Here is a 19,304-nt window from a genome sequence, read left to right on the forward strand (position 1 = left end):
TATTTTAAGCTGCACTACCATTAGATTGTCGTATAGAATTATGGAATATTAAAACAATATATGTATTTTTCTCTTTCAAGATTATTTCTATGAATTGCTTCAACTGTGGTTATTTTTTAGATTCATTTCTTCCTGTTTTCCATTTTTCTTTTTTTTTGTGTCTAATTTGTCTGGAGTGTTCACGATCCTGGAACTACTTTTACTTGAACTTTTGTTTCAACACGTCACATCATCAGAACAGATAGCTGTTTCCAGTAACAGTCAAGCTTCTTAGTTGACATTTTCAAAGCCTGGATACATTTTTTGCCTGTTTATTCAGTGTAAAACAAATGTGTACACAGAAACATTGTTGGGGTAAGAAAGTACAGACTGAAGGGTACAACCTCAACTTGCTGCCCCGTTGTTGTCTTCCATAAATTAGACAATGTAGAATTTTATAGTCGCTTCTCTCTGCTGCGATGTTTATTACCCCTCTGGTACAGATATTAAAATGCAGCAGAGGCTGGATGCATTTTTCTGTCATCTCTCTTTCTGACTTTAATAATACTATAAAGCGTGTGTGTGTGTGTGTGTGTGTGTGTGTGTGTGTGTGTGTGTGTGTGTGTGTGTGTGTGAGTGTGTGTGTGTGTGCGTGTGTGTGTGTGTGTGTGTGTGTGTGTGTGTGTGTGTGTGCATAGCAGGAGAGGAGGGGGATGAATATATTATGAAGAGGAGGTTAATATATGGTATTGGTATATATCACATCCAAACTAAGCCAGGTCTCCTTTAGGTTTTTAACATTCAGCCTTTTAAAGAAGGAAGTCAAGTAGGGTCAGATCCATCTCATTTAACTGCCCCTCCCCCCTCATGCAGACACTCATTTGCTCTCACAAACATCCCATCCCACCATCAGTGTGTGAGGAACAAGAGGCTTTGCGCCTCACCTCCACAGTGTGTGTGTGTGTGTGTGTGTGTGTGTGTGTGTGTGTTAAATCCTGTCTGATGCACCACATTCCCTATCTGTCCAGCTGCGTTGGCTCCTGTCCTTCCTTCTCACTGTGTTTCTGTGTTTTGAATAAGCAAAGAAGTTTCTTTTGTTTTAGCAAATTGGAATTCCTTGCACTGACTCGGCAGAGCAGAGAGTGTATAAGATGTGTGGACGGGAGGGAGGAGAGGCCCTGAGGATCGATAACTTACTATCAACTTCATTTATGCCCCGACGATACTTGACTCCACTATTTTAATTTCAACACAGCCCTGACCTTTTATTTCTTCTGTTATGCCTCGGATTTTTTTACGGTCTGGACTCGCTTCCCCCCTCCTCCACAATTACCACACAGCTTACAGGAAATGTACTTAATGAAGCAGGAGAAGATCCAACGCCTGTCAATCACCCCATTTTAATTCACTCAGCTGACACTGTTCCTGTCACTGCAGGGGGAAGATTCAATGCTGCCTCTCAACGGAGAACCTCAAGCTTTTCAAAGGCTTTTCAGTATATTTAGTTTCATGTCATTTCTTAAGAGCGTATAGGGGATTCACTTCAACTGAAATAAATTTCAATCTTCATTGTTAATAGTAAAAAAAAACCTTTTAATTTGCATATTTCTATATTTAATTTCAGTTCATAAAAATAAATTGCATAACATGGCTGGATGGTTAATCGACAAATTTTGATGTGTCTTTGTCAGTCAGTTGTCTGATAAATGTTTAATAAACTGGATTAAGAGCATGTTGGGGGTGGCAGTGGCTCAGTGGTAAAGCGGGCGGTAGAGCGGGTCGCCCGATGCTCTGAGATTGGCGGTTCGATTCCCGCTCCCGCCCCCCAAAAAAAACACCCGGGGGTGAGCTGACAGTAGGAGGTGTCAGCTCTGAGGAGCACTGCCGAGGAGCCATTGAGCAAGGCGCAGTCCCCCCTGTACAAGCTGCTCATTTAGGCACATCATAAAGGAGCTGCCCTCCGCTCTACCTCCCATTGCATGCCTACAGGCCCCCTTGTGTGTGGTTGTGTGTATTACAGAGGCCTGTACACACTAATATGCATACATGTGATTTACTAACAACAACAAAAAAAGAGTGTGCGTTCTTAATTTCCCTTCGGGGATTATAACAGTGTATAAAAAATTTTTAAAAATGTAAATTAAATATTCCAAAATTTCTGTGTTTCCTGTTGAGTCTGTCAGACCTTCAACCAAAGGACCCTGAATTAAATCCTCATCAAATCAAACTCTGATCCTTGAGGATTTTTGGAGGGGTGCTAAGAAATTATTACCACCATTATGTCCACATTTAAAGGCTGCTGGAGTGATGCTGTATCCAGTGAGACTTCTTCTGTGAAACACTACATGGTACACACTCATCAATCATGCAGACATTAGTTATCATACGAGTTGAGCTCAATGGGCACTTTGACATTTGAACTAATGACACTTCATAATAAGTCAAGACATTATTGAACCTTTCTGTGTAAAGTTTTGATCCAAGATTTCCTTCATTCAATTGCTGCCCAGGCTGATCTGCTGAAGGTCAGGAGCTGCTGGATCTATCCCAGCCTGGTGGGCAGAGCGACACCTTGGGCGAGTGCCAGAGAATCGTATAACTTCAAATTAAAATAGATTATATAACTTTATTATGTCTCTGGTGTCCAAAGAGATCCATCCAAAAACATCTCTTCCACCTTTCAGTGTCTTCATCTAAGCATGAAAGGTCGTCTCTGCTGTCTGGTGCGTCTCATAGACCCACGACGCGTCTCTGTGCCAAAACCAGCAGCTTTCTTGCAGTTTGAACTGTTTCTGTTTCTTACCATCGGCCTACATTCATACACCTTAATGTTCACACGCTGCAGCAGTGATTCTTAAACAAATGAAACCCTCCTCAGTGTCCCTCTGGGGGTTTTTTTGTTGTCACATCTCGATGAAACCTTTCACCAGTCAGATGTGACTGTCGTGTTGTTGTTCGAGGCTATCACTGCCTCGTCTGAAACCAAGGAATCAGGTTCAATCACCAAATAGGAAAATATCATTTCTGACGGGAATAGATTTTGTTTGTTCAACCAGCCTCTTCTACTAATTACCCAAATGGACAGGAGCTGTCAGGAGACAATAACTATTCCCTAATAGAATTTGCCCCCCAAGTGCAATTTAATTTTCTCTTCCGTGCTCTCCCCTAAGGTTTCCCTTCGCTTTCTGCCTCTCTCCCTCTCTCTGTTCCTCGGAACAAATGGTTGTGAACGCGGTGGCATTGCTGTCATGTTTGGACAGTGAAAGGTGGATTCCCTGCGAGCGAAGCGGCGTGAAGGTGGAAAAGAAGTGGAGGAAGGATGAGTCCAGATCACCGGCCAGTGCTTAGGTAGGTCTTAGGTGTTCATCATGCATTGCACTTCTCTGAATATGGATCCTCAAACAATGCAGAGGACTGTTGTTGCCTTTTTTTTTTTTTAATTCATGCGTTTGTTCATAAAATAGCGCGCTCTAATGGCAATACAATACATGTTGTGTCTGGCGCCGCGATCCGTCATTGTTTGTTGACCTCTGTAGCATTGGAAATTATATATTTAGAATCTAAATTCATAAATTCTTTATTTCCATAGATTAAAATAAAAATTCTAACCATAAATTACGCGCGGCCTGCTTCCACGCGTCATGCGTACGACACACATGTGGGCCTATTACGCTCGACTGAAGACATCCCGTCAAGATGGATGTGTTTCTACTTCTGCCTGCCTGCCCTATGGATCTGTGACTCTCACATGTCAATGAGCTGGTCCACTGAAATATTAGATCTAATTAGAGGTGGCTGGGTCAGCGTCGGTGGCAAAGGAGTCGCCCTCTGCTTGAATTATTGTCCGTGATCCGCGTCCTTCTTTTTTTCTTACAGTAACACCTTCATGGAGACAAAGATGAACATTTTCATTCAACGCTTTTATCCAAACTGCAGAGTTTCAAGGGGAAATACTGATTTGATTTAACATCAATTTAATTCAGGCTGTGCATGAGAGAATTTTGACTTAGCATTCAGCGTCGAGTATTTATTAATGCCAGTGTCAACCATTATTTTGCATCCTAATTTAATAGATGTTTTAAATATCTGCAGTCATTTTGTGCGGTAGAAAGGCTTCCTGCAAAACACTCAATTGATCAAGACGTGGACCGTTTCGCAATTCATTTGGTCATTCCCACATTTTTAGCAATCTCATTTATGGATGAAAAAAAAACCGCACCACATCATTTAGTGTCCTACTAAACCATATGTGCGCCTCCACGTCTTTTTTCTTTCTGCATTTTGCATCCGTCAATTATTCTAATTGTGTTGCCCTTTGCTGACAGGTTAAGAGCATTTTTATCTGCATTGTTTTCCAGGGCAGCTAAAGGGTCTCGATACCAACAATCAGAGTAATTGAATTTTTGAATAAATTGAATATCCTTGAGGGGAAAAGTGTATAATGAAAATAAAGTAAGACCAGATGATTCCCTCACTGTGGACGCCATGGATGGATGGATGGATGGATGGATGGATGGATGGATGGATGAAGGAGACACCTGGCCTAGAAACGGTGGCTTTTGATGTGCATGGATAGAATTCATGTAATATCTCAACCTCTTTTTTTAATCAGCTTGATGTGCGTTTTCATTTTACTAAATTACATCTGAAACAGGCGAGCGGCTTATGGGATTGTGGCTGCCCACCAGCATATAAACGGTGTGCGATAATAGAACAAAACAGGCCGGTTCTAAACAGACTGCAGGCCTGCGGGAGAATAATAGATCAGAGAAACTTGGCTGCGTTGCGCTTCTCACTATTTTTTTTCCAAAGCAGGAAAACAGAGAAACTGCATACACATTATTATTATTATTATTATTATTATTATTATTATTATTATTATTATTATTATTATTATTATTATTATTATTATTATTATTATTATTATTATTATTATTATTATCATTATTATCATTATTATCATTATTATTATCATCATCATCATTATCATCATCATCATTATTATTATTGTAAATGTACCAACAGTATGTCGATGTTTTCAGTGAACTGTTAAAATTTTCATCAAAAATTCTGAAGATAAGATCAGATAAGATCCACTTTAAAGTGCTGTGAAATATCTGTAATGAATGAAATCGCATATGATTTGCATGCTGCCGATCACATCGTGCTGTTTGCGTCCACGCGTGTCTGTGTGGATGTGCTGTGCGCTGGGAGCCGCAGCCGGACTCTTGATGGAAACATCTTGCGTGGGTTTGGGCGGCTGTGCTTTTCTTTTCACGCTTTGAAGTAAATTGGAAGCGAAGATTGAGTTCATCTAGCCTGAACCAGCAGTCGTCCGGGAGGAATATGTTATCCGGGAGAGCAGCCTCCGACGATTGGCTCTGAAATGAACAGTGTCAGGAGGACTGCGCCTGACTCCTAATCCCACCTGTCAGAGAGAGATCCGGCTGCATGGGGGCTGCCCCACCCTGAACACAGGTGAGGGGATTTGAAACAGACCCTGTCGAGTAACATCACGTCTGTGGGGTTTTCATTCGGACCTCCGTGGGTGACAAACCTGTCGCCATCGTTTCACCCCCAGAACGCTGCTTAAACGGGTCAAGGACGGAGTTTGTTCTGTTTTATTTATCCCTCTTATTCATACTTAATATTTACAATCCCAAACAATGATAAAGAAGCCGTTTTAAAAAATGGAATCACCATCTCACCTGCTCCTCAAGAAAACTAGAAGCTGCTTCCTGTCTAAAGGACCGGTTGGAGAAACACTGGCCCACCAATGAGCACACATTCATTAGAATGTGTCCCCCTAATTCAAAATTGATGATTCCTAACACAAACGTGGAATGGGACTGATGTTCCTGGCTGCTGGAGGGTCCCTGCATGGCCCGGGGGGCCCTCAGAGAGCCTCTGCAGTGAGCTATTTATGGTCTCCACAGGAGCAAGGTCCCGCCTCTCCGGAGAGATTCTCATAGAGAGCCCATGTCTCCTCTGCCTTCTCCTCCTCGCTTGTGCTTGTACACCTATGGAAGATGTCTTCCGCCCTTGGTGGGGGCCTCCTCTTCCTGCACTCCTATTGGCCCAAGGCGCTTCTGCCGCGGTGACGTCAGCTCCCGCCGCCCCTGCAGCGCTGAATGGACCGAGCATCCTGTCTGATTCACTCCAAAATAAGCTGAGCGCGGCGCGGCACGGACATCTTCCCCGGGAATTAGAGTCAGAAGAAGGATTTGGGTTTAAACCCCCGCAGAGAGGAGACTGGCCTCCACATCAGCACCATCACACCTCTTGTTTCCTCCACAAAGGCAGGACGGGGGAGCGCGCCCACCCAGCGGCGGGTGTATGTGCCAGTGTTCGTCTCTCGGTTTGGATCACCATGATGCAAAGTGCGGCGGTCCTGCCAACAGAGAGTCCTGTGAAGAGTTTACCGGAGATTCTCGGAGTGCCACTGCAACGTAAGACATTTTGTACCCACCCGTCTGTGTCGAGATCCACCGTGGAACCCTTTGGCGGGTTCCACGGCGCGGTGTGGTTGGGCTTAAACTGGATAGGGGGTGACCGGACCGAGGCAGAACTGGACGGTGTTAGATTGTCACGTACAGGCCGATGATGTGTCATGCTTGCTTTTATTCCAACAAGCGTTAATCCGATAAGAAAAACATTGATTATCACCTAGAAGTGCTGCTGACAATTCATCTTTGTTGCCTGCAGGGTTTTGTTGCGTTTGTTGGCGTTTTTCTAATCTTGACAAGATTTTTTTTTTTTTAATTAAAAAAAAAAGGGATCATTGCTTGTAAATGCAAAAAAAATAAATCAAAATTTTCCATTTTTTTTTTTGGCCTCAAACTTTCGTGACATCCTCCATCCGAACGCCTGGTGTTCCAGTGAGGATTTCAAGGCAGCTGTTAATTTGTAAACGAGCCAGAACGGTCAGGAGATCAGACGCAGTTGTCATCACCTATCAGACAGGACACTGGTGGGACTGACACTCACGACTGAGTGGAACAGCATCAGAATGATTGTTTGGTCTGGAGAGCAGGGGTCAGATGCAACTTTATGTCTTAAAACGCTTGGTTGGTTGGACTTATTTTAATTTCATTATAAATAAGTTATTTCTTATACGTTTTCCAGTATTTTTTGTTGTTGTTGTATTTTCTACCATCCAGCATCAGTGTTGAGAATTACCTTAAATCTCTTCATGTTAATCTGTGCCAGGCCCTTTAATCTGATCGCGCAATCAAGATAAAAGTGCATTGAGACGCATCTCTGTCCTGACCTAATTATTTACAGACGGGTTAAAATGTACAGATTGACAGGTCTAATATATTTCCATAACGAAATAATCCACAACTAAATGGGATGATGCAGTAAGGTAATTATAGTTTCATATAAAAAAAACAACAATTAAATAAATTTTTTTGCTATTTGTCAGATGTATTTTAAATTTCTTTTTAATATTTTGCGTTAAGTATAGCGTTCAGTTTACATCCAACAAAATCTAAATAATATTTAGATTATTTTTATTTATTATTTTTATTTAATTTTTTTGCAACTCATCACGTTAATTTTAACCTGTAAATTGTAAACAAAAACGACTCTGATGTAATATCAAAGAATAACTGGAAAAATAAATGAGTAAATACACAATAAAATAAAATGTCGCAACCCCGCTGTTAAAAGAGGTGAAACACACCAGACGTGTGTGTGTGTGTGTGTGTGTGTGTGTGTGTGTGTGTGTGTGTGTGTGTGTGTGTGTGTGGTCGACTTATGGTCTTTAATTTTTGAATTCGAAGGAGATTAAAAGATTGGATAAAGATCCTGCTACTCAGTCCCTGCATTCCCAGCGTTCATCCAGGATTTAAATACGGATTAATTCCAGGAATAAAACTAACATTTTTTAGATCACGGACGGAGTGCTGTGCTCACTTGGGTTAATTGCAACCAAACTTTGACCTGTAGGCTATTAGTCTAAGATATAAGGTGTTTACTCCACGTTTTATTCTCACAAATCACGTGACATCTGAAAGTCTGAGGGGCTGCCGGACGAGACCTCTGAAATTAAAAGTGGAGTTAAAGTGAAATGTGAGTTCTCTGTCACACACACACACACACACACACACACACACACACACACACACACACACACACACACACACACACACACACACACACACACACACACACACACACACACACTGGAAAGCCTGCCGTTGCCAAGATCCTGCAGCTTTTCATTTCAGCAGCCACTCTTCTCTAGTTTCACCCATTTTAATAAAATGCCAAGGCGCAGTGAGGAGTGTCGGTCCAGTAGGTCCAGTAGGTCCAGTAGGTCCAGTAGGTCCAGTAGGTCCAGTAGGTCCAGTCTGAATCTTTTCTCCTTTTGTCCTCTCAGGTGCACCATCCTTTATTGCGGTCTATCTGTGCAGGAATGTCGCTTTAAGTCGTCTGCATTACTTTCCTGCCTGACATGGTTTAGTATTGTTACTATTATAGTTTATAGTAATCAAAACCTGGAATTTTTCAGCCCACATTTTATTTTAATCACCCTTGTTTAAAATTACAAAAAAATATAAATATAAGTACCACTACCAAACATAACCGTGTTAGGATTCTGATATTCTGATATTTTAAAACTATTAGAGATGTGTTGTGTGTAAAACTGCTTGAACTCCAAATCGCAGGTGATTTGTAGACCTTGTGCGGTGATGTTTTCTGTCCAGCTTTAAACGGTAACCGTCAGAGGATTTCTCTGGTTACTGACCAATTCCGTGTTTACATTATTATGGTGTTTATCCCTGCCCACTTCTAATTCCATATTGATTCTTCATCACTGGGTCTTGTGTGGATGTTTATTTAAGTGAGGCATGGGAAAGAAATTTGGTGAACTAGCCAAATGATTGTTTTTTTAGCAGAAGATTTATAACAAAATTAATCTTTAGATTGTATACATGCATATGTGACGACAACTTTTTTCCCCCCACAACATCAATAAGAAAATTCATTGGCGTTGGATGATTGATTACAATTAAACGATAATAAATAAATTCCTGCGTGTATGCATTCATGAATATGGTGTGGAATTTGGTTGCATATCAAAGGTCGACGTTTAAAATGAAGACTCTATAATTGTATTAATTTAACGTCTCTTTTTGAAGTCTGCACTTTATTTTAGTTTTACACACCAGCGATGCTGCGGCAGAGAAACGTAAGGAGCGGGAAGGTTAAATCCATCATCCATGTCTTTACTGGTGCTCCTGGGCTCCTGCTGCATCCAGAGAAAATGAAATCTGGTCTCGACTCAGATTTATTCCCACCTCACCTGAAAACACCTCCATAGCTCTTAAAAATGCGTTTAGAGAAACGATCAGGGGGGGGGGGGGAGAACCAGCTACCAATGTCTCATTTCTACCGCAGCTGCCTCTGCGCTGCCAGCAGACCTCTCTCATCAGCACCATGGACAGTGAACATCACATCCAGAAGACATGAACAGGCTGGAACGTCATATTCTCTTCATAAAGTTGAACAAATAGACAATTTATAATAATCAGATCAGTGGGTAAATTATAATGGTACAAACAGGAAATCTCGGAGACAAATTCAGATTGTCGGGAGAGGACGGAGTGAAGAAAGTCGGAGCTTTAAATGAGCGACATTATTGACCAGGTTGTTGGTAGTTTGCACAAATCTCTGCTGCATTCATGCGGAGTGTTTTGTGTGTGTATGTGTGTGTGTGTGTGTGTGTGTGTGTGTGTCCTGACTTGTGTGTGGCTTGATGTCCCCGCAGAGATCCCTCAGTGTGCCGGCTGTAGTCAGCACATCCTGGACAAGTTCATCCTGAAGGTTCTGGACCGACACTGGCACTCCAAGTGCCTCAAGTGCGCCGACTGTCAGACTCCGCTGACGGACAAATGTTTCTCCCGGGCGGGAAGCGTCTACTGCAAGGAGGACTTCTTTAAGTCAGTGTTTTATCTTTATTTATTATCTGTTTTGTTTCTCATCTTAAAAATAAAAAATAGTGTTGGTTTGTGTGCCATCACCGTCCTGGTTACACCCGGGAAAATCACCAATCTGTGTGAGAAAGAATTAATCAAAATGTTTTAATAGTCTATATTTGATATTTACATATCAACAATACCCCCCCCCCTTTTTTTTTTTAGCTGGTTAGAAATACACGTTACGTTAGCGTTAAATGCTGACGTACTTGTAATGAATGTGAGCGATTGGCGTAAATCCATTCATTCATTTATTGTTGATTACAAATTTTTGAAATAGCCATTTATTTTACTGTAACAATGAAATAAAAAAAATAATAATAATCGACATCTGGTATTTTTACAGTAAAATTTAATTAGCATTTTGTAAATAATTATGGATTTATTTATTTATTTATTTTGAATACATCTGTTTCAATTTCAAATACGTGAGTTTGATTTTGTCAGGTGATATCATGTTTGTAAAATCTCAACAGAGATCTCTAATCTATTTTTTTTTCTTTATTTGTTTCTTTCTCTTGCTTTCTTTTTTTCTTTCTTTCTTATTATTGAATTTCTGAGGCATTTTTTAAAAAAAAGAGAGAATTGAGTTGAATCCAGAACAGGATCAGTAGATCTGGCCTTTTTCCTAAATCATGTTTGAAAGGTTTTAATGCTCAGAGCTCTGGAGCCTCAGTGGAGATAACTGTGTTAGCAGACCCTGGGGACAGTCAAGGGGCGTTTGCATGTTCAAGTTGTGATGGGGGGGGGGGGTACGTGACTGGAGAGCACACACATGCATGAGCACAGGAATATACACACACATATAGACACGTAGATTCGCTGCTGCATCCTTTCCAGCAGTGATTCTTCACCTCACTCTTTTTATTTCTGTGGGTTGGTTTTGTGATTTAAAGCCTCTCCTGAGTCAGTGTTTTATTGGTTCTCCTTGGGGTGTGTTTACTGTGAGCACCTCCTCTCCTTTTCCTCTTCCCCCTCCTCTTCCTCTTTAGCTCTCGCACTGCTTCATCTGCAAACACATAAACATGCAAACACACACACTCACACACACACACACACACACACACACACACACACACACACACACACACACACCACACAGTGCATTGATCGTCTCCATCCATCAGCACACGGACAGGTCTATCGTTAACAGAAATGCGTTCCGGTACTGATTTTTCTCTCTACAACAGCTGGAGTTTCTATTAATACAGACACTGTGCCATCATTCTTGGCTGCAGCTGAAGAACTAGCTGTGTACCATGTGAAATTTTAATCTTGAGTTAGTCTCAGGCTCCCCACCATCCTGAAAGGGCTATTTAGGAGACGGAAGTTAGTCAAGCCTTTCAGTGTTTTGCTTAAATATTCTAACAACTGCTCTCTTCATATTTTCATGCAGGCGTTTTGGAACAAAATGTGCGTCATGCCAACAGGGGATCCCTCCCACGCAGGTTGTGCGGAAGGCGCAGGACTTTGTGTATCACCTGCACTGCTTCGCTTGCATCATGTGCAGCCGACAGCTGGCTACTGGGGATGAATTTTACCTCATGGAGGATGGGAGACTGGTGTGCAAGTTGGATTATGAAACTGCAAAACAAAACGGTACGTCTGCATGCATATGAAATACTAAGCAATGGATGATGCTTTCTTTAAATCTCGAGAAAAAGTGATGGTTGTAAAATTGAGTTAATATATTTGTTTCTGTAGCTAATGTTTGGTCCATGCTGTCAAACACAGCCCCTGCAGTTCACTGCTGAATGTTTTGACATCAGAATCAGAGCAGAGCCCGTTCAACCCGTCAAGTCCACTGGGCAACACAGTGAAATGATTACCGACTGGATCGATGCTGTTTGTCATCTGGGTGTGGATTCTGTCTCCCTCCTTTTCTTTGGAGATTTCAATGCTCCTCTTCTTGTTTATGTAAAATACAGCAATGCTCATATATAAGGTGCAGTCCAATAAGTCCTTCCTTTGGCAGTCTTAGCTGGGTAGATTTATGTCCTCTGTTGTGAAAGTGGGAAAATGCACAAAGGCAGTAGTCCAGTATAATTACATACATGACCATTGCCTTCATTCAACACACATGTATTGCATACAAAGTCAGACCGGCATTGCCTGTTGAGGCAGCATGATGAATATAAGAACAGGTCGATCAAACTCGTGTCATATTTTCAGATGATTCAGAGGCGGGGACCAAGCGACCGAGGACCACCATCACGGCCAAGCAGCTAGAGACTCTCAAAAGTGCCTACAAAAACTCGCCGAAGCCAGCACGCCACGTCAGAGAACAGCTGTCGTCAGAGACGGGACTGGACATGAGAGTGGTTCAGGTACAGCTGGTCATTTAATATCCTCCCCAATCTCTCCAACGTGTGAAACATATATTTACAGTTTGGGCATCTTTTAATCAAGTAAAAATAATAATCAAAAAATGCAGAACAATATTTTTTTATTTATCAGGGCTTTCACATTTTTGGAAATTTGACTTTTAAAGATAAAAAGATTCTATTTTATCTAAAAAAAAAAAAGAAAGAAAAGAAATTTATAGCTTTCATGTTTTTAGCTTTTTGTCTGATATCTCATTGAATTGTGAAAAAAAAAATTATACGTTAAAATTAAAAATTTAAATTAAAGAAAAGTACAATTTACTTCAAACTTAACTCCCAGGAGGGATAGCAGTCATTCGATTGGCAGCTAATGAGGACTAAATAAACCTGAAATCAATAATCAACTACTCAAAATATGCTGTTTATCCAACATGTGTTCTTTATGTCAAAGATTTACATTTTTTAAAATATATTTTCAAAATCCATTTTACTTTTCCTTCATACAAAATGATCTGATGTGTTAAGATTTGAATCATTAAAACATCAAACATGTCATTTGAAAAAAATGGTAATGATTTGTGGTGATGTCTCTTTAGAATACTTCCAACACTGTATGTTGTTCTGTGGCAGGTGTGGTTCCAGAACAGGCGAGCAAAGGAAAAGCGTCTGAAGAAAGATGCGGGACGACATCGCTGGACTCAGTTTTATAAAAGCGTCAAACGCAACCGAGGAGGAACTAAAGTGGAGAAGGAAAGCTCTGCAGACGACGCAGGACTCAGTGACAGTGAGCTGAGCTTCAGAGGTAAGTGTTGTGTGGAAAACATCAACTCAGTGCAGAGAGACTGAAAGAGAATAGTCAGTCATGCTAATGGAATTAAAGAGTCATATTAGCAGCTAAATGACAGGGATGTGAGGGAACCACCAACTGAATGTGTCCTTGTGGTGTTTCATTTGTTTGTGTGTGTTGTGTCTGGCAAATCAAAAAACAGCATTCTCATTCTACATTCCCCTCACATTTCCCTCCGGCTGCTGATGTATCCCCCCCTGCCTGTTTGTCGCCATGATGGAGCTTACTGGAAGAGAGAGAGGATCTTTAGTGGGAATGCAAATGGCGTTTTAGACATCCTACATTATTTAATGTTCACGAAGCCTGTTTTGGGTAGTCGTAAAAGTCTTGAAGCCACTTTTAAAAAGAAAGCCATTTTTATGAGAAATGAAAAGATGGTGACAGAAACTCTATAAAGCATGTCAGGCTTTTAGTCAATTAGAGAGAAAGTGCTCTGTATTTTTTTCTTTGTGTTATTGAAGCAATGGAAACAAGTATTTAGTAGTGCAGTAATTCCACACACACACACACACACACACACACACACACACACACACACACACACACACACACACACATACAGGGCTCCTATTTTAGCTGATGAATGTAAAGCACATCATTTCTCAGCAACAAACTCAAATGCTGTTCAAATACTTCAGTGGCTCAGTGATCCACTTATTAAACCCACGAAATGTTGCCACGATAAATCTCACTCATAAAAGCACTTAACCACATTGAAATATAACAACTTTATAATGCTTTTACAGTTGATAGTGTTGTTGATGTGTCAAAGTTTTTACACCAGTAGTGCTAAGTGGTTCCATCTCCTCCACAGATGACCAAGTCTTGTCCGATCTCGGCCACACCAATGGGCTTTATGGCAGCGTCGGGGACGTGACCAACACTGCGGTGTTGAACGGCAGCTTCTCCGTCGACGCGGCGGGACAACCCTACCACGACATCCGGGCAGGAAGCCCCTACGGTCTCCCCCAGTCACCGTCCTCCATCACCTCTCTGCCCGGCCACACCCCTCTTCTCAATAACCTGGGGTTTACAATGGACAGTCTGGTGGTGCAGGGTGGGCCGGGGGGCATGGGACAAGCCCTGAGGGCCATGACAGGGGGCCCGACCTCAGACCTCTCCACAGGCAGTAGTACGGGATACCCCGACTTCCCTACCAGCCCCGCCTCGTGGCTGGATGAGATGGACCATTCCCAGTTTTGAGTCTTGAGCACGGTTAGAAGATTGCCATGGGTAATACGACAAACATGACTCACCTGGCTTTTTACATTTCTTTCTATGGCCCTCTAAGACTTGTATGTTTTGTTGTTTTGGGGTGAAGAAGAGAAGTGTGACCCAGTCCCTCAGCAGTCATAAGAGCGAGGTAACAACTGAGTCGAGATGTGCAGTCCAGACGAATGCAGCCAAGAACATCTCCACACTACTGAATGTTCAAACACAACATTATATCATGAGATATACTCATAAAGCATCCCTGTCCAACAGCTAAAACAGTAGGGGCTGCAATCTTGAGTCATAAAGTCCCTACGAGATCCAGGAGGCACCTGCATGCTTCTTGACTGATAATGAGCAGGACTGCAGTCTTGCCTTATCAGCGCCTTTACATTGGCAATGCACTTTACTCTCCTCTTCGTTTTCCACACGTAAGGACAGGAATGCAGAGAGATGAAGAGAGAAGAAGAGGAGAGACATATGCACAAGGCAAAAAACACAGTGTTTCATTGGGAGAGAAATTTACAATAACTGTGGCACAAGTGTGAATTTTGAACCATGCTGATGTTTTTTAATGTATTGTTGAAGCTTGCAAGTTATTAGGAAGTAGATGGCCGTTGGTCTGTCTATCCGTCCATCACTTCGTCCGTAGAAAGTCACGTGTCCTTTGTTTGAGTGAGGGAGAAGGCTGGTTGCTACACAGCAGGTCTCTCTTCTATATTTATAGTTTCTTGACTTGTTCCTGTGCGTGTTACAGCTGTCTGAGAACGGACTTTTGTCAGTATTTAATTGATCCGTTTCAAAGCTTATATCTTGGAGGAAAGTCAAGAAGTTTAGAAATGTTGAGAAAGTCAAGTATAACCACTCTTGTGATTATATCACACCCCTAATTTGTTAATTTATTGTTTGGAATGCACAGATATAAGACAAGAAAGCATCGATTTTAAAAGACAGGCAAATTTCCTTTGCAGGTATAATTGAGCAATTAAAATGTTAGAGACATAAGAAACCTCATGTTCAAAACACCAACAAGTATTTTTTTGCAGGAACACAGAACTTAGAACACAGTGCTTAGAGTTGACTCTCCTGCTTTCTCAGTCTGATTCTTCTCTTGGTACGCTAGTTAGATGTGGAAAAACTCTGGTGGTCATCTGCATTCAACCAACTTAGACTCCCAGATGTTTTATCAGTCTGTTGTGGCGCTGAAGGGCCTCCATGTCAGAGGGATTAACTCAGAGCCCCCCCCACCACCACCACCACCACCACCATCAGGGATGATTCTTTACTGCAGCTTCATTGCTAGCGATCCCTCAGCTGATTTGTTGGTCACAGTTCAGCCTCATCTTACATCCTTGTAACGAGAGACTGATTCACTGACAGTATAAACTCCGTTTCCAAATGTCTTGCAAACTTTTCTTTGAGTTTTAAGTGAAAATAATACTGTAGTTTCATTTGAAATTTTTGAGCATGTGAAAACCTGTGGCTATTTTGATCTGAGATATTTGCGAAAAAAACTCAACCTCAGTGCTCTTTCTGTTCACTTTTATACTGAAGAAACTAGATCAAATCAATCTCAACTAGTCACTTATTGTCGAGTCATTTTTTTCATCCCTACATTGGATTCTTGACCCGGAAACAATCAGAATGTGGACACCATGAAGAAAATCTGATAGCTTCTGTAATTGTAGCTCAGAAAAAGATGAATTTCCCTGTAAAATCAGACTGGCTTAAACAGATTGGGATTACAATGTAAGTATGGGAAAGAAGAGATTAGAGAGACGTATATTACTTATAAACACTAAGAAATTTAAGTGCACATTATCATTATTTCAGGGGTGTGAAACATAACTTTTGTTTTTCAGATGGTGTAAAAGCTCTCCACTAATTATTTAATATTTAGCAAGTAATTTAAAAAGTATTTAAAATTATCACAAGAATAAATGCAAAGTTGTTGCCCTTTTCCCTGCATCCTTGCACTGAACATATCAGCAGATTCCCATGAAGTGATTCTTTGGTACTTCATATGTACAAACTATTTACGGCATAATCGTCAGGCTGTAATCTAAAATCGTCCAAACCTTTCACAAACTTTGAACCACGACTGTTTTGTTACATCTGTGTTGCCTCAGAAGTTGCATCTCACTTGTTGTAAATTTTGTACAGTTGGAAAACGTGTTGTCTTGTTTCATGAGCGCTATTTATTATTGCCATGTGTCTTTGAAAAAGATGTAAAAGAGAGCACTGACTTTATTCATTTATGCCTTCTGTGTAATAGGATGAACCGTGTACAGTCAAATCTATATGAGGAAAATAAAGCTGAATTGTTTTTGGGTTACCCTTGAGTACATCTCTCGTTAATAGGCCACGCCTCTAGCGATGGACGTCAACGTTAAGATTTTCAGCTGTTTTCAATATATCGAAAGAAAAATATCTGCTCTTTTTTTTAATGTTTTGCCTTATCTAAACGCTCTTAGAGTGAGTTAACCCGCAAATTCACTTACTCATTGAGAGCATTTACCACACACTTAGGCCTCTATTTAATTGTGGAGATCCATTTAGTACCACCAGCAGACAGTGGTCAGTCAGTTAACAGTGATTGATGCTGCTTTCCTCTCTCGCTCTCGGGGGGGTACGAGGGTGACAAGAAAGATACATGGAGCGAGAGAGGGAGGAGAAAAAGAATGATGAGAGAGAAAAAATAAAGCAAGTGGAGAAACAGATGCTTGGCAGTATTTACTGATCCTCTCAGTGCTAAAGAAACACAACAGCAGATTGCAGTGCTTCCCTGTCAAATCTAGCTTTAATCCTTGTGCCGTTAAGTTATTGTGGAGTGCTGCATGAAACACACTCATTTGGGTCCTACAATAAGAATAGAGTCCATATGCAGACATTTACTGTCACAATATTTCTATTCTTGCATAGATTATGGGCTATTTTTTAATCATTGATTTCATGATTCTCACTTCTAGTGGGAAGGAACCTGTTTATTATAATTTACCAGCTATTTGCTATACATTTTGAAAATTCTATTGGTGATTTTTTTTAATTTTACATGAATTTTTTTAATTTTACATTATATAATATGGCTGCACATAGGTAGCGTTGCTTTAAGTGGAATCAGCCTAAGACACAGATGAGGTTGGAATCTTTAAAAATGCAAATATCCGTCAGCAGATAAAAACATGACACATCCCTAAATATGTATAAATTCATTCTAAGGAGGACATGAAGAACAGATTTCATGATCAATATGCTGCTGATGTTTTAGTCTTAACTAAAGATAAACCTTCAGGCCAATATTCTCAACTCTAAAATCAAAACGCTGGCATGGTTAATACTATCTTTAAAAAATAAAAACAATCACTGGCACGTTTAATTTTTATTTATTGTCAACTATACTTTTATGGTTTTCAATATATAAAGAAAAACCCCAACAAATAATAATTAACATAGACATCAAATTTTTTTTTTTTGCAGAATGAAAAAATTCTGCTGATGTCATCAAAACCTCCAAACATATGAAGAACATGACCTCAGCTATAGCCCTGTGTGTCTGTGTGTGTCTGTGTGTGTGTTGTGTGTAAAACAGGTTATAGATTTATTCCTCGTAACTATGGTGTTGGCTAACTATGCATAGAATTATAATGAAATTACACCACAGTGTACATCTGTATGAAACTCATCTGTATGCAGCAATGTGCAGCACTTGTCTGAGAGCAGGCCAACCTAACCCAAACGTAAGTGTTATCGATTCCCTTGTGTTTTAGCTATTCCTGTTACATTAAAAAAAAACAAAAAGCAAAGAGTCAGCCTGGTTGGGGTTTGCACGTTTGCATAAAAATCCACAAATTGAACTGATTTTTATTCAAGCACTGACTGACTGGACTAGGGGCAATAATGGATAGGCTCTAATAGTGCTGCCTTACAAAGATAAAAAGGCACACAGACAGTTAGGATAATTTACACGCCACTTACAGCACTAGTATACAAATAAATCTGTGGAAATTCCACCACTGTTGCTTTGGTGAAGATGACAAACACGAGCACAAATACCATTATCATTGATCGCAAGGCTTTTATTACAAACTTCCTGAAGGAAACAGTTTTTTTCATCTGAAGCGAAAGCGCATAAATTAACATGCAAAATAGATAGGGTTTGTTTTGACCTGAAAGTCAATCTTGCAGCATCAAGACAGGGCATTTTTCTTCCCAAACGACTCCATCCAGCCTGGAGTGAACAATGATCCTCTGGATAACTGAGTGAGTCTTAAAGAGGGTTGGAGTCAGATACAAGCCTCTCAATGACACCCTCAAGGTTGTGAGCTCGATGTCATTTTAATGTGGAACAGGGTCCTTTCCACTCAATAATTATCCTACTGCACATGTTGAATAGATGACAGGTAACTGGAACCCGAGACAAACACAGTGGTGCTGATGTGTTCGCTGTCTGGAGAGCTGTGGTGAGTGTGAACCTCAGTCTTCACCTTGTCGGGCTTATCTGAAATCTGTGTCTTCTGTGATGTTGGATGTGAGCCGCTCATCCTCTTTAAACCACACACACACACACACACACACACACACACACACACACACACACACACACACACACACACACACACACACACACACACACACACACACACACTTGGACCTCAGTGAATCAGCCTTTGACATAATTGTTTCAGCAACAGAGGGATTTCTGCTTACTCTTGGGTTTGTCTATGCTGCTAAGTGTGTATGTGTGTGTGTGTGCGTGTGTGTGTGTGTGTGTGTGTGTGTGTGTGTGTGGTTGCTTCAGTGTAAATACAGGGTGGTGGGAGATGGTTGAGAGAATGGGGCTATTGTCCAAAGCAGCAACATGATATTGCTTTTATAAGAGAAAGGTGCAGAGACTTAACAGGAGAGCCCAGTGGGATAGCTAAGAGTAAATTAAAAACGAGATGGATAAAAAAAGAC

At 40.9% G+C, this 19,304-nt stretch overlaps 1 protein-coding gene across 1 annotated transcript; it reads left to right on the forward strand.

Moving 5' to 3' along the window:
- Positions 1-6,237: 6,237 nt before the first annotated feature.
- Positions 6,238-14,880, forward strand: lhx4 (LIM homeobox 4). Its single transcript, XM_068320093.1, has 6 exons — positions 6,238-6,428; positions 9,758-9,929; positions 11,362-11,564; positions 12,138-12,292; positions 12,920-13,091; positions 13,951-14,880. Exons 1-6 carry the CDS (start codon positions 6,350-6,352, stop codon positions 14,337-14,339), a joined length of 1,170 nt encoding a protein of 389 aa, XP_068176194.1. The 5' UTR covers positions 6,238-6,349; the 3' UTR covers positions 14,340-14,880.
- The last annotated feature ends 4,424 nt before the right edge of the window (positions 14,881-19,304 follow it).

The sequence above is a fragment of the Antennarius striatus genome, chromosome 7 (assembly GCF_040054535.1).
Source record: "Antennarius striatus isolate MH-2024 chromosome 7, ASM4005453v1, whole genome shotgun sequence".
NCBI lineage: Eukaryota > Metazoa > Chordata > Actinopteri > Lophiiformes > Antennariidae > Antennarius > Antennarius striatus.

What these genes read in the sequence shown, in the direction of transcription:
- lhx4 (XM_068320093.1), top strand. Translation starts at nt 6,350, where the DNA reads ATGATGCAAAGTGCGGCGGTCCTGCCAACAGAGAGTCCTGTGAAGAGT. An exon ending in TGAAACTGCAAAACAAAACG is followed by an intron (nt 11,565 to 12,137) that starts GTACGTCTGCAT and finishes TCATATTTTCAG; the next exon opens with ATGATTCAGAGGCGGGGACC. An exon ending in CAGTGAGCTGAGCTTCAGAG is followed by an intron (nt 13,092 to 13,950) that starts GTAAGTGTTGTG and finishes TCTCCTCCACAG; the next exon opens with ATGACCAAGTCTTGTCCGAT.